The 14499-nt window shown below is 36.1% G+C and overlaps 2 protein-coding genes across 3 annotated transcripts; both read right to left on the bottom strand.

Moving 5' to 3' along the window:
- Positions 1–3313, bottom strand: LOC121235168 (remorin-like). 2 transcript variants are annotated; one of them, XM_041131446.1, is made up of 5 exons: positions 3068–3310; positions 1607–1657; positions 1184–1271; positions 846–927; positions 1–420 (listed from the first exon to the last, which is right to left on the bottom strand). In XM_041131446.1, exons 1-5 carry the CDS (start codon positions 3249–3251, stop codon positions 223–225), a joined length of 603 nt encoding a protein of 200 aa, XP_040987380.1. In that variant the 5' UTR covers positions 3252–3310; the 3' UTR covers positions 1–222. The 2 variants fall into 2 exon arrangements, with proteins under 2 accessions (XP_040987380.1, XP_040987390.1); XM_041131456.1 differs by lacking the exon at positions 1607–1657 and having other exon boundaries at positions 3068–3313.
- Positions 3314–10700: 7387 nt separating this feature from the next.
- LOC121235179 (remorin-like) lies at positions 10701–13434 on the bottom strand. The gene is made up of 5 exons (XM_041131466.1): positions 13073–13434; positions 12653–12703; positions 11872–11959; positions 11585–11666; positions 10701–11074 (listed from the first exon to the last, which is right to left on the bottom strand). The coding sequence occupies exons 1-5, from the start codon at positions 13212–13214 to the stop codon at positions 10880–10882; spliced, it is 558 nt and encodes a 185-aa protein (XP_040987400.1). The 5' UTR covers positions 13215–13434; the 3' UTR covers positions 10701–10879.
- Between the last annotated feature and the right edge of the window lie 1065 nt (positions 13435–14499).

Here is a 14499-nt window from a genome sequence, read left to right on the forward strand (position 1 = left end):
TCAAATAAATATGCCTTTTGATCATAGATGAAAAAGAAACAGCTCGTTCCTCAAATCACACATACTACTTCTATACAAGCAAAATAAAAATAACTACTTTGCTGATTTTCCAATCTGCAGACAGTAGAAAAAGACACTTGAATGAACAAAGAAAGTAAAATATACACATGAAAACCAGGAATTGCATCTAATGCTTTATTCCAATGTCTTTAGATCTGAAACTCAAAAGCAGCGAAATCGCTGCTTTTTTGGAGGGTGCCCAGTAGCACGATATTTTGCAGCCATCTCCTCTATCTTGATAAAATCTTCCTTGAGTCTAGCTTCAATCATTGCTCTCTTTTCTTCTGCTTGCTTATGAATCAAAGCAGCTTTGTTGTTCATTTTCTCTCTGTAGTCTGCCTTCAACTTCTCTAATGTCGCCTGCTAATACCTTGAAATTATTAAAACTTGAACCTAAACTCTAAAGACTGAACACTCTCCTATATACAAGAATTCACGTTCCTTTTAGCAGTTTAGTAGTAAATTCTAGTTGGTTTCCCGATCCCGCAGTGTTGAAGTGCATGCCAATCAAATAGTCAAAGATAATTGTTCAAGTGAGATCATGGATCTAGGATTTTCTATAATTTTCTGATCCCAATACTTTTTAAATTGCGGATAGATATAAAAACAACATGTACATAGACTTTCATTTTATTTAATGTGGGATCTACACTGCAGATGGATAACATTTAATGTATGCAATAGTTCACAAACTGTACTGTCTAGTGTCTGTCCATCTCTAAATTTTAGAACATGTCTGAATACAAAAATTGCAGTGGATCTTATCCTAAAAAAGAGTCAATTACCTCAATTTTTCGCAGATTGGCTTCCACTGATGCAATCTTGCTGTTTTCCCATGCAGCTACAGCAGAGAACTTCTTTTGAGCCCTGTTTAACAATTTCAGCACACTTTTTAAGCTTTCAAGAAAATTTTAAACTAGTTCATAAGTTTTTCTTAGACAGCCGCCAAAAGAACATATATCAGCAGCAACAGCATTATTAATGGAAGTAAAATGTTGAGAATTGATAATGATTAGATAACATGCGCCAAAAATCACTCAATCTTCATTTCTTTTTGTTCCTCAGTCACCAACTCATACCCAACAAAAGCTTCAACCAAAGAGAAGTTTCAAGGAAGGCTTACTTGTTCTGTGCCTTTGTTTTTTCGCTCTCTTCCCAGGCGTTGACAAAAGACAACCTTTTTTCCATCTCGACCTCTGAGAGAGCAATATCTGAAGAACAGGAAGCAAGACAGCAAAGGAATTTAGAAAGAAGGCTAGCTAGTGGTGTAAAGCCATGCATCACAGAACAACATTTTAAACTTGTCATTTAACGTGAACCACTGATCCCTTGCGATAACCAAAAAAAAAAAAAAAAAAAAAAAATGGTTCAGGAAAAATCGAAGGGAAAATGTTAATAAAACACTAAATGGACTCATTTGAGATGCTTCATTACACAGAATAGACTCGTTAAAATTAGGGGATACATGCAATTGCACCAAGTTAGAGCAGATGAAATACAAAAGAAAAATGAGAACAGAATTTGAGAAGTACTTCAAAAAACTCACCTCTATCAATTGAACCCTTCGAAGCTTTCTTCACCGCAGGCTTTGGAGTCTCTATCATAGAAAATTACTCAGACTCGTTTGGTTACGTACTTCAGATGAAATGAGATGTTTTGTTAAAAGTTGAATAAAATATTATTATAATATAATTTTTTAATATAATTTTTGTTTTGAAATTTAAAAAAGTAGAATTATTTATTATATTTTGTATGAGAGTTTGGAAAAGTTGTAATGAATATATGAGATGAGATAATTCAGCATATTCAAATTCCATTCAAGTGGTGCCTCTTTATTCAATCAGATGCCCGCTTCATGTCACCCACTTGATCCTCTCAAGATTTCTTGCGTTTTTTATTTTCTTGATAAGTGGGATTTGGGATTTTTTTTTTTTTTAATACAAAGACATTCGTGAAGAGAAGTGCTACTTACAAATTGACATGACTTATATGATGTTCGTATTAGATAAAATCACATCAATTTACGAGTTTACTTTTGTGAGATCTCTTTATGGTTAAAACATTTCTCATCTTTAATTCTAAATATCAAGAGACTTAAAAAGAGCTTAAGAGGAGGACATATCCACAAAGACTCTAAACTCTTTTATATTATTTCTCCATGGGAAAATAAACTCAATATTAAACATGCATACACCAAAAACTATTGAATTAATCACTCACACCAATTTAACACCACTGTTATAATCATTATTAAATTTACATGTAAGGAAAATATTCTATTGTAACAGATGCCTAAAAATAAGAAAATTCCTGATTTTGTGCAATCCATAATTTTGAGGAGATATGATTCTGTCAATATGGTATTGAAGAGAATTGGCAAGAGAGGGGCTGATAGAATTGAGGATCCAAGTAAGAACCATATCCTTTGTTTGGTTCCATTGGGTGTATTCGGGTGTGTTAGGTTCAGGGGGTTTAAGGGTACCATCAACAAAACTAAGTTTGTTTTTGGCATTGAGAGCTCATGTCATGGCTTTTTGCCATTTGGGGTAGTTGTCGCTGGTTAGAAGTCCATTGACAAGGGTTAAGCTTGGTGAATATGAGGGGTGAAGAAGATAAGGGGAAGGGAGGATTGGGTTGGATGATTCAGCCATGGCTTTGCAAGACCTTTTTCTAGCCTGATACCATGTTAAGGGAGAAGGGAGACGTGTTTGGATTTTGTGCAATCCATAATTTTGGAAAGATATGATTCTGTCAATAACAACGATATGATAATTTCATAATTCCAATACTGTAACAATAACAGATTTTCTGATCAATACATATGAAAGAGAGATTCAAACATAGCTGATTTCCCAAAAAACAAAAAAAAAAAAAAAAAAAAAAAACGATTGCAGATATTTGCATGGCCGGCTGTGAATAAGCACAAGAGTAAATATCATTCAGGTAAAGGAATTTTCGACAAAACCGACAAGAAAAAAGTGATGAGAACGATATCATGGGAGCTTACTCTGTACTACAGCAACCATAACTTTGGATTCTGGTGGTATTTGAACCACAACTTTCTCCTCCTCTGCGACTTCGTTTGAGCTTCTTTGCACACGATCAGCCGCAGCCAGAGGTGGAGACGACAGCGTTTCCGCTTCCACCTTCTTCACTTCCTCATCTTCCATCAATCTAATCGACAACACCATGGGAATTCTCCAAATCTGCAGCAAACAGCTAGCGGCAACGTTCGAGAAACTCCTACGTCTTTCTTTCTAGACCCTGCGAGCTACGTAATATACATAGAGTGAGGTGTTCTATACACGAGGCGTTATGCCGTTTATTTCGGATACGGTGGTGTTCCTTGCAGCGGCGCTACTTGACCTGACGGTGGAAATGCGACGTACTCCGAGTTTGAGAGCCACGTAGGACCGTTTGCCGACTGGTTAAGCACTAAGCAGTGTCAGGATAAGCACCGGAGCCTAGAGGTAAAGAAAAAAGAAAAAAGATGAATAAATATAAGATTTATTTGAAAATTTTAATTTTTTAATGATATATCTTATTATTTATAAAAAAAAATGTATAACACTAGCATAACTCATGAATACTATATTTAAAATTATTATTTAAGATTTTTACATCACATATCATCCGCGTAATATAATTTAATTTGTAAAAACTTATCTTTTAAATTTTAAAATGGTTTAAGTAACAGACATCGATATATGGAGTAATCGTGCGGCAGTAATAAATGCTATCACTTAAAAGATTCTCACATTTAAGCAATAACTTAAGAAAATCTCGACCCAGAGACAATTAATATTGTTTGGTACTAATCCATATGTTTTTTTAGTAGGAAAAATAACACTAATTAATATCAAAGTATAAATTATGGGAAGAGAAATTCCAAAACACACTCCTAATGAGGAAATAAAAATTACATTAATTTGAAATATCATGTAGATTTGGTTCTATATTTCTTGACTTGACGATGTTGAGTAGAAAAATTACCCAAGCGATTTTTTAGTCAATCTAATATTGGATTGTAATAAAGCATATATAGTGTGTTCCAGATCTACCTAATTGAGGTTGCCATTAAAATCTATTACCATTTTATATATGGTAGAAGGAGCATGAATCATGATCTGGGATTCACAAGGAGAAGTTAGGAACGACACACATCATCATGTTGAAACGACACGTCATGAAGAAGACCAAAATGGCGAATTTAGTCGGTAGAATACGTGATGTTAGACGTGAGTAAGAGACTTCAGACAATGCCCATGCATGGGTGGTGAAGGGCAGTACATGATCGAAATCCTTCACAAACCTTTTAAAAAACAAGAAAAAACGTCAAAAAAAAATTAGAAAATAAAAAACAAGGTATAAGCATTTTGATGGCAACAACAAATAGGTTAATGTTCAAAATAATGATAACAAAAATATATAAAAAGTGGTGGTGAATAGTTCACTTCAGTGACCCAATCCCAAGTAGGGAGAGAGATTAGAGCCACAATCACTTCCTAGTCTATCCCTTGCCTAGATAAGGCATTTGCCACTAGGTTTTCTCTGCCCTTCCTGCACTCCACAAGAAAATCATATCCCATTAGCTTTAGGATCAATTTCTGCTGCGTGGGGGGTACCCTCCCTCTGATCAAGTAGAAATTTGAGACTTTGATGGTCAGTTTTGATTACAAAGGAGTGACCCAACAAGTATGGGCGCCATTTCTGCACTGTTGAAACCAGTGCCATTAATTTTGTTTCATAGGTGGACATAGCTAGAGCTTGGACTTTTAAGGCTTGGCTAAAAACTGCTAAGGGTTTCCCTTGTTGCATTAAAACAACCCTAATGGCTTCCCCGGAAACATCACATTCAATAACAAAAAGGAGTTGAAAGTTTGGCAGTACCAAAATTGGTGGTTGTGTCATTGCATTCTTCAGTTGCTCAAAAGCAGCTTGGGCCTGTGGGCCCCACTTAAAAAATGTCATTCTTCAATAATTCAGTGAGATTAGCTGCTATTGCCCCATACTCATTCACAAATTTGCGATAATAGCCCGTGAGGCCCAAAAAACCTCGCAATGCCTTAATGGATCTTGGAATGGGCCAATTCAACATGGCCTTTAATTTCTCAGGGTTGGCTCTAATCCCCTGACCAAATATGAGGTGGCCCAAGTATGCAAGTTCCTCTTAGCCAAAACAACACTTACTCAATTTTGCAAAAAAGTTCCCATAGGATATCAAAAGTCACTTTCAAATGGGCCAAATGAGTGTCAACATCACTGCTGTGAATTAGTATATCATCAAAAAATACAAAAATAAAGCGATGTAAATAAGGTTTAAAAACCTGATTCATTAAACTTTGGAATATTGATGGTGTGTTAGTTAAGCCGAAAGACATAACTAAGAACTCGTAGTTGCCTTCGTGCGTCCTAAGCGCACTCTTAGGAACATCTTCAGGGCGTATCCTAATTTGATGGTAACCCGACCTTAAGTCGAGTTTAGAGAAAATCTTGGCTCCATGTGATTCATCCAGCAACTTGTCCACCATTGGAATATGATACTTATCCTTGACATTGATATTGTTCAGTGCCCTGTAATCGATACATAACCTCCATGTGCCATTTGCCTTCCTCACCAAAAGGCATGGGATGAGTATGGGCTTTGGCTAGGGTGAATCACACCAGATTCCAACAATTCTTTGACAATTTGTTCAATTTCATCATTCTAAAAATAAGGATAATGATAAGGTCTAACAGAGATTGGTTTAGTGTCTGGTAGGAGGGTTATAGAGTGATCGTGGGTACGGGCAGGGGGTAAGCCTTTAGGTGTGGCAAATATATTTGGGTACATATTGAGCAGGTTGTGGATTGAGTCAGTTATAGGTTGTTGTGGTTGTGTTGGAAACTCCTCCATCAATTGCACTAATAGCTCCTTAGACTCCATACTGTTAGACCTGCCCTTTATTCTAGCCAGTTATGCATAGTCAACCCTTTTAATATCACTGCCACATTGTTATAATCAAACTGCATTGTTAATTTCTAAAAATTCCAGATAATAGAGCCTAAGCCTTGTAGCCATTGTACCCCACGAACTAAGTCACAACCTGCCAAGTCCAACAGGTGCATATCCACCTAGAAAACCACCCCTTAGATATGGAGATTAACTCCCTTCACCTTCCCCTCACTTTGAATTTGATCACCATTGGCCACCTTTACTTTAACTCTTTCTTCAAGTAGGGCTAGTAAGCGAATCCTAGAGAGGGTAGTAGCATCAAGGAAATTGTGCTTGCTCCCATAATCAATTAAAATAGTCACCCCATGGCTGCCATTTTTACCCTTAACCCGCATGGTCCTAGGGTTGAGAGAACCAATTATTGCATGTAAGAAAATTTCTGGTACCTGGTCAGATTTGGTCAAATCCACACAATCTCCATGGCCTAAATTACGATCTGATGGTTCCTCATTTAAATGTTCATCATCGAAAACTTCTTCAATGAGGTATAATTTGGGACTTTGACACCTATGGCTTGGGTGCTACTTTGAGTCACAGTGATAGAAAATGCCTTTTTCACGACTTTCTTTCATCTGGTGTGGGCTGATTTTCTGGACAAAGACAATTGCTTTACCATATGGTTTAAGTTGGTCTGGGTTAGGGTGGTTGGGTTAAGTTTAAGTGAGGTTGGTTCATGGTGGTAAGTGTAATTATTTATGGGTTGGATCTTTTTGTGGAGGGATACATTTTCTTCCTGAATTTTAGCAAGGTCATAGGTAGCTATTAAATTGGTTGGATTGAACATACGCATTGTCAACCGTGTGTCATCCCTTAAACTACTCAGAAAACATCTGAGTTTATATTGTTCTGATAAACCCCTTAGGCGATTTGACGAGGCCTCAAAATTAGCCTTGTAATCCTCAACTGATCCCACTTGTCTAAGTCTAGTCAACTGCTCCATAGGGTCATCATAACTACTGGGCCCAAATCTGATCAATAAGGCTTTCACAAACTCCTCCCAAGATGTTAAAACACCTGATTCATCTAGGTTTCGAAACCACACAAAGGCCTTGCCCTCCATGTGAAAAGAAGTAAGTCTTAGACGATGTTGAGGCAGTGTATTATGGAAGGAGAAGAACTGGCCTCCCTTATATAGCCATCCATATGGATTGTCACCATTGAAGGTAGGAAAATCCAACCTTATTGCTCTTGGGTGAACCTTTCTAGTGTGTAGCACCATCTGGTCATTGAGATTGGGGTTGGGGTTCTCATTGGTGTCTTTAACTTTTTATGTATTGGTGTTTTGCAGATCTGATGCCATAGAAGACATCTGATTCATCAAGGCTTCCATTCGCCGTCGGACAACTTGCATTTCAACACTGATTGTGGTAAAGTGGGAATCTGTTTGTTTCATGTGGTTCTCCGTAGTCTTCTTGAAGGATTGAAACCCTTCCTGTAGTTGATTAAACCTTGTGCCTTCAGCCATTTGCAGTGAGCGGATCGGGGGCTCTGATGCCACTTTGTAATAGGTTGGATGTACATGGAAAAATGAAAGGAATGTAGATGATGGGAACTTGTATGATTTCACTGTAATTTCTGTAAAAGCAAGCCTTCTTTGAGGGAGGCGACCTCCAATTGCGGAAAACAATAGAATATTCTTGATGATTGATAACAAACTCTGTCAGAGATAGACTACAAATACTAGTAAAGTAAAAATATTAAAATACCCTTGTTCTATCGTGTTACATCAGGTAAGAAATGAAGATGAAACAAACGGATGGGCCCTTGATTTCCAGACTGACCCACGACCCTTTTCTACCGCAGAGCCCATAAGCCTTTCCTCCCATATTGGCTCACGTAAGCCCATAACCAATTAATGTCTAAGATTCCTTCTCGTTCCAGATTCCGTAAGCCTTCCCGATTGCCTCTTCTTCCTCACGCAAGCTTTTGCCTCAATACTCCTCATGCCGTGCCCATAGTTGTGTAACATAATCATGCACGAATCCACGCATTGATGAAATTGGCGGGTGGCAGTATAGAAATGAAGATATGGAAATGTGTAGGCTATTGATGATCATGGATCTAGTATTTATAGACTAGAGAAAAAAAAAATAGAGAGAATAGGGAAGAAGGATAAGGAAGGGGACAGGATAATAGAGGAAATTGAGTAGAAGTGAGGAAATGAAGGGAGCTAAAGAAAAAGAAGAGAAGAATTTGGTAAAAATCAGAGGGAGGAGGGAAAAGTAGAGGAGGAAGAGGTTGGTTTGGGTTCTCACCTATAACATTATTGTGCTTCAAGCCATCGAGAGACATTTGGAGGTAAAGTTGTTAGGGTGATTCTTCTCTCATAGTTAGGTCAGATTCTTTATCAAACTGAGTTGGAGGGATGTTTTTCTAATTATTATTATTTATTATCGTAGATCATAGAAAATAAAAAATTCTAATATTTAATGTTTCATGTTAAAATATTTAACATGTGGTATTAGAGCTACATGTTACAGTATCTTTCTTTCAGTTTGAGAAAAAAACTCCCTGTTTGGAAATTTTATTCTCGCAAAAGATAAATTAATACTTCAGTTCTTCATATGAAAGATTATGATCTCGATGTTCATGCATATACGTGGAATTACTTTTGTCTATAATTGGGTTTTATTTTTCCCGGTTTGTTTGTATTGTGTTTGTGCTAGAAAAAAAGTAAAAATCAGTGGAAAGTTTTACCTTTTTTTCGTATGGTCTTCATAGAAAGTAGTGAGAAGGTGGCAATAAATAGGGTCTGGAAGGGGCAGTGCCAGGTGGTCGAAGTACTATCGCTAGCACCTCGGAATGGAAAGCCACAGTCGACGCCATGTAGAATGCCTTTTGGGTGGTGGCCTGATCTGTGAGATGGGTTTCGAAAAAGAAACAAAAAAAGGGGGGGGGGGGAGTAAGAAAAGAGGTTGACGTCGGCGGTAGGAGGAGGCCAGGGAAGGCATGCCAGCTTCTCCTCGCCAGCGATGCCCTAGGCTGCGCTAGACCGAAGGAAGATTAAAAACAAAACATGGGGTGGTGCTGCTTGGGGATGAAGAAGAAAGAAGAAGTAGGATAGGGGTTCTTAAGACTCGTTTGGACCTTCAGCCCAAACTGGGCTGTGCGCTTTGGCCCAATCCAAGGAAATTAAAACAAAGGGACAATGGGCCACTGTTGTGGCCCAGTCCGAGAACAACAAAAAAAAAAAAAAAAAGGAAGGAAAGGGTTGTACAATCGGCCACTGTCGTGTTTTAGATACTTATTGGAGTTCATTGTCTCCGAGCATCGTCAAGGCCGTCGTTTGCACCTAGAACTGGTTACATTTAACGCCTATTAGAGTAGATATTGTTGATTCCAAGAGCTATAAGCTTGAATCAAGTAATTTTATAATTTTAAATGATTTTTTTACATAATTTTAATGTTATCATTATTTAATTTATAATTTTTATGATTTTGTAGACCTAGCTGTGAACCCAAGACTAGGCCTAGTTTGGGTAGTGAGAATACCTAAAAAGTGTTGAAAATGTTATGAATAGTAATGAAAAAGTAATGAAAAAGTAATAATAAAATTTTGAATAGTAGTAAAAAATAGGTGAAAAGTAATGAATAGTAGAAAAGTAGGTGAAAAGTAATAATAAAGTAAAGAATAATAGTGCCAAACACACCTTTGTGGATGACTGAGACAGACGCACCGTGGGATGACCCCTTTATTGGTGAGAAATTCAATACTATAATTACTATCATGCAAAACTCGTTAGAGTTAGAAGTGGATGTGAGTTTATAATGTGTCACATTTTATGTCATATATCACTTAGTTGATGGTTTATAAGTCTATTGTTAAATAATTAAAGAAAAGATAGTGCATCTGATCAATAAAACCATTTGCACGAAAATTGCAATCACTATCGAGTCATTGACTCAAATGCATGGACTGTCAAAACTGATGCGAGGAATGTGACTATTTCATATTTGAATTTATTTTGGTACTATGAATTTAAATTTATTGTGACTTGTAGTTTTAAATTTAATTTTATCGCTTGCGATTTATAGTTTGATTTAGTCATTGTATTTAAATTTTAGCTTTTTAACTTATTTTTTTACAATATTTTAGAACTTTTTAACTTATTTTTTTTACATTATTTTGTTTTTTCTAAATATTTTTAAACAAGGGTGAGCCAAACTGAATTTCAAATTAGGCCTTGGATTTTAGGCCCACTGCCCAGGCCCAATTTGAATAGGGCAACTGGGGCCCAATAGCTTGGAAGCCCACTTCACTCCGATCGGAGCTCCGAACTCCGACTCTAATCGGAGTCAGAAGTCTATAAATAGCACTGAGAGGTTAAGGGTTCTTATCTACAACATTATTGTGTTTCTAACCATTCAGAGACACTTGGAGGCAAAGTTGCTAGGATGATCCTTCTCTTATAGTCATGTCAAGTTCTTTATCAAACTAAAATGGAGAGATGTACGTCTTTTAATTGTTATTATTTTATATCGTATATTATCGAAAATCGAAAATCTTTATATTTAATGTTTCATGTTAAAATATTTAACATGGGGAGGATGGGAAAATTCAAGGTGCAGATATTGTTGAGTTCACATGTAAATATTTGTGAAAGCTTTTTTACCATACCATACTAAATGAAAAAGGTCCAAATCATTCATCGAATCAAACATTTTATATGTATTCAAGTAAAATATTACAACATTTGCTGATTTCCCAATCAGTTGACATACAAAAACAACATATTGTGAACAAACAAGAAAGAAATATACAGATATAAGAAAAAATACAAAACCGGAAAGACCTTTTAATGTTGTTTTACAGACACGAGTGCTTCAAAAGCAGCCAAGGAATTTCTTTGGAGTGTAACCAGTTGCTCGATATTTTGCAGCCGTCTCCTCTGCCTTGAGAATTTCTTCCCTACGAGTAGCTTCAGCCATTGCCCTCTTTTCTTCTGCTTGCTTGTGAATCATAGCGGCTTTGTTCTTTGTTTTCTCTCCATAGTCTGCCTTCTTCTTCTCTAGCTTTTCCTGCAAAAGTACATTGGAGTCCTTAAAAGTTGAATCTAAACTGTGATAGAGATAATATTTTGCCATATAGACTGACTAACATTTCATCAGTGCTTTCATTATAAAGTGTCGTTGGTTCCCCGATAACTACATTACATGTGAACCGGATGTGTTCTTTCATTTCTCTGAAAAACTCTGTATTCTTTGAACAATGAGGATGACCCCTTTTACCACATGTTAAATTACCACTTGTCTCGAAACTTTAAGTTGATGAAAAATGCTGAATTTAATTATTTAAATTATATTCTTTAAGATTACCCCTCATGCATGAGACAGGAAAGCACGAGGACCCGCCTATTAAGAAAAAAAACTTGATATTTTGATTGGAAGGTAGAATAGAGCTAGAATTCAAATTTGTTGCTCTAATATCATGTTAAATCACCATTTGCCAGAAGTATAATGGGATTAGCTTGTAAGGGAAAAAAAACTCATGTATTCATTCTTACAGTAAGACACCAGGAGCCTAATTACCTCAAGTTTTCTTAGCTTGGCTTCAGCAGATGATTTCTTGGTGTTTTCCCATGCAGTAACAGCAGAAAACTTCTTTTGAGCCCTGTTTAACAGTTACAGAACAGTTGGTAAAGTTTCAAAAAAGTTTTAAGCAGATAGAGAATTCTCTCAAAACCCAATGGAAGGCGAGATAATGGTGAACATTAAGCTCTTTCCTGAGCTACCAAATTAAGGAAATAGTTATCATCAATCACAACTTTTGTTCCCAGCAAACGCTTCAAGGAAAGAAAGTCTCAAGGAAGGCTTACTTGTTTTCAGCCTTAGTTTTCTCGTTTTCTTCCCATGCCTTGATGATAGATGTCCTCTTTTCCTTCTCAACCCCTGCCAGAGCAATATCTGAAGAACATAAAGCAGGATATCGGTTATCCACTTGGCAACCTTTACAAATCCCAAAATCAATCACATAGGAATCTAGAAATGTGTTTAGGAAATACACATAGTATTAGAAACGCTATATAAAAAAAAAATAAGGACTTATTGAAATGTGTCAAGAAGGCTATAAGATACATGCAAATGTGCCAGGTTCTTCATATTCACCAAGTTAAACAAATTGAACAAGAGAAATGTTAGATCTACAAAGAGAACTACAAAAAGAAAGCTTGTAATCTAAAGTGACTTGATAGATAGGTCAGATCTATCTTATAATAAAAATAGTTTTACAATCTGATGTATGACATGTAAGCCCCGCATTAGTTTGTGAAGCCGTAACCATACCGTCAAGGGATGGCTGCACAAGATGCAGAACAACAAAGTTTGGTTTTGGAAAAACCACCATCTTTGTGGAAATCTACATGCGGTAGAAAATTTTCCACAATCTATTCAGATATGGTATACTACAAGTGAATATTAGTGAAAAGAAAAAAATCTTAATTTTTGGATGATTGACCCTTTTAATCCAGTACATATAATGTCTTTTTCGGGAACTAGAGGAAATGGGAAATGCATCTGATCAAGTACATCAATCAGTACTGTGGACTAAGCATTTCTCAATGAAAATAAATGGCATTGAGAAGTAATTCCGATACTCACCTCTATCAAGTGAACCCTTTGAAGCTACCTTCACCACAGCGTCTGGAGTCTCTGTTACAGAAATTAACCAATAAAGATAGATTTACAACATATTCACATTCCATTCAACTGATCATGATGCCTCATTATTCAATTATAAGCCTTTTTCATATCATCCGACTGACCCTCTCAAGATTTCCAGGAGATTTTTCATTTTTTTTTCCTGATCATAAGTAGGATTTGAGCCTTGACTTTCATTGAATCGACCATTATGGGATATAATCTAGTTTTCTTCTGAAAACAAAAGGAAAAGTGGATTTCCAATGACTGGTTTGTTGCTGAAACTACCATCATCATCTGTCTTTGCAAATATATTTGGCAAAAAAAGAAAACGATCGATGAAAACAATAAATAGTGCTGAGATAGAAAATCAGGGCTTACTCTCCACAATAGCTTTGGGTTCTGGTGCTAGAGCCACAGCTTTCTCATCTGCTGCATCGTTTGGAACATCAATTAAAGAAGCCAGAGGTTGAGCCGCTGTTGGCATTTCGGCTTCCGCCTTCGTCAGTACTGCCTCCTCCATTAATCAGTCCAATAAGCTTTAGACAACTCGGAACTATCCGAAATAGAGCATGAATGTTTCGACTAACTCCAAAGGTGGCTCCTTTGTTTATAGCCTCTCTCTGCGAGGTATGAAGACGTGGTTGTTGTACACGTGGCGGTATTGCCGTAGATTATGGGGGTGTGATAGTGGTTCCTGCAGCTGGGGGCTGCTTGATCGGGCGGTAGGAATCCGATGCAGGAGTTGGAGAGCCACGTGGACATGGGTCGCCTTCCAGCGCGTTTGTAGTTTTTCTTCATGCCGATAGGTAAAACGGGTGAATGCAGTGTCGGGGATGCGCATGAGAGGCCATCGATGTCGGTACACTTGATACGACGCCGTCTCGGATCAGGACCAGTATTTTAAAGATTGCCTTTTGACTAAATTCAGACCCCTTGATTTATCCAAAAAATTAAAAATAAAAGTATTTATTGTGATCTCTTTTTGAAAAAGATAGTGAACGAAAGGGGCAGTCCTACGCTCGCTAACAGTGCGTGCGACACACATGGATGATGGATGACTACGAACGACGCAAATTATTGTAGAATAATAATTATATTAAATTCTATAACATTTTATTCAGTATTTAGTATTTTTTTTAAAAATCTTCATAGATAAGTTATAATTTTTTAAAATTATTTAGCTTTTTAAGTTTTTTCTAAGTTTTTTATTTGGTTTTTTAATTATTTTCTTTTTTTCCTTTAAACTATACATAACTTAAGCTTTTGGGATTTTTTTAATATTTTTTTATAATATTCTTATTTTTTTTTCCTTTTAAAATTGATTACTGATGTTTCAATAATTATTTTAATTAATTTCTGTTTTCTATATAATTCTCAAGTTTTATTTTGTTTTTACACTCATCGCATAAGTGGCTTAGTCGTTAGTGTTGACAACAAAAGCATCCTTCCATTATCTTTTAAAGGCATTTTATAAAAATTAAATATGAATAGGAGATATTATCATATTAGTATTAATGCGCCAGATGAATATCTGTCTAAATAATATATAATTTAAAATACTTTCATTTAAGAAAACATTATTATACAGTAATGCAGGATTTTATATGTTACATGGTTATCTTATTTTTATCCAAAACTGCTTATTAATTTTTGAGTTTTTATTTTTTAATATATAAAGGATAATTCAAGAATTAAAATGAGATAAAAATATAAAATATAATGTTAATTTAAAAAAAAAAAAAAAAAAAAAAAACAAAGCTTGAGCGAGTGAGGGCCCAACTTTTGGACACTAGCATTCATTAAGA

The sequence above is a fragment of the Juglans microcarpa x Juglans regia genome, chromosome 1D, assembly GCF_004785595.1.
Source record: "Juglans microcarpa x Juglans regia isolate MS1-56 chromosome 1D, Jm3101_v1.0, whole genome shotgun sequence".
In the NCBI taxonomy this organism is placed as follows: Eukaryota; Viridiplantae; Streptophyta; class Magnoliopsida; order Fagales; family Juglandaceae; genus Juglans; species Juglans microcarpa x Juglans regia.